Source organism: Marmota marmota, unplaced genomic scaffold, assembly GCF_001458135.2.
Source record: "Marmota marmota marmota unplaced genomic scaffold, marMar, whole genome shotgun sequence".
Classification (NCBI taxonomy): domain Eukaryota; kingdom Metazoa; phylum Chordata; class Mammalia; order Rodentia; family Sciuridae; genus Marmota; species Marmota marmota.
In genome coordinates, this window is record NW_025999968.1 from 20,865,792 (window position 1) to 20,867,026 (window position 1,235).

Genomic DNA, 1,235 nt, shown 5'->3' on the forward strand with positions numbered 1-1,235 from the left:
CTAAACATTCCTTTTTAAAAATTTTGTCACTGAATCTATGACTTGCTTATTCCTCAGACTGCATATAATTGGATTTAACAGAGGAATTATGATAGTATAAAATAGAGAGACCATCATATCTTGATCCTCTACTTGTGGAGAGGCAGGGTGCACATATATGAAGAGAAGAGGACCATAGTACAAAGACACTGATAAGAGATGGGCTCCACAGGTAGAGAAAGCCTTTCTTATGCCTCTGGCTGACTTCTTTTTTAAGATTGTGAAGAGAACAAGTGTGTAAGAGACCAGAATTGTCAAAATAGTGAAAACCTGAATTGAACCAGAGAAAATAAAAACAATTAGATAATTAATTGAAGGATCAGTGCAGGAAATCTTGAACAATGATATAATATCACAATAAAAGTGATGTATTATGTTGGAATTACAGAAGGTTAATCTGAATAAAAATCCTTCATGAATGAATGCGTGAATAAGTCCACCTACAAATTACAAGACTAACAGATTTATGCATAGTCTGTTGGTCATTATTACTGGATAGAGTAAAGGTTTGCATATGGCTGCATAGCGATCATAAGCCATTGCTGCCAGGAGAAAACATTCTGTGGTTGCACTGATATTAAAGGAAAAGAATTGTACCATGCATTCAAACAGAGAGATGAATTTATTCTTAGCTAAGAAGTTGACCAGCATCTTTGGAATCACTGTGGATGATATAGATGCATCCACAAAGGCTAAACTCCCAAGAAATAAGTACATGGGAATATGAAGCTGAGGGTCTTTCCAGATGAGAGTAATCAACCCAAGGTTCCCCACAAGGGTGATGAGGAATATCACCAAAAACAGCAGGAACAGAGGGAGTTTCCACTGTGGTTGGTGTATAAGTCCTGTGAGAACAAATACTGTCAGTGAAGTTGCATTGTCCTTTTCCATATTCTCAGTGGATATCCCCTAAAATGAAATATAGTATTATAAGAAAGCATTCACAAATTTTAGAATGTGAAAATTGGAGCAGTAGAATAAAACCCATGCACTTATCAGAATGCCCTTTCAATTTTATTTAATATTAATATAAGGTAAATTATGTCATAGATTGAAGAGATAATAAATTCAATTATTTCTATTTAAATTGGAATCAAATTAACAGATTTAAAAAACAAGAGGTCTTATAAGAAATGTTGGGCTGGAGATATACTTCAGTTGGTAGAGTGCTTGCCTCCCATGCACAAGGCCCTGGG

General features: G+C 35.2%; 1 protein-coding gene across 1 annotated transcript; it reads right to left on the reverse strand.

Annotated features, from left to right (window-relative positions):
• LOC107136218 (olfactory receptor 187-like) lies at nucleotides 1-939 on the reverse strand. Its single transcript, XM_015478409.1, is given in 1 exon segment — nucleotides 1-939. A coding segment is annotated over 1 exon segment (930 nt). The 5' UTR covers nucleotides 931-939.
• Nucleotides 940-1,235: the final 296 nt, after the last annotated feature.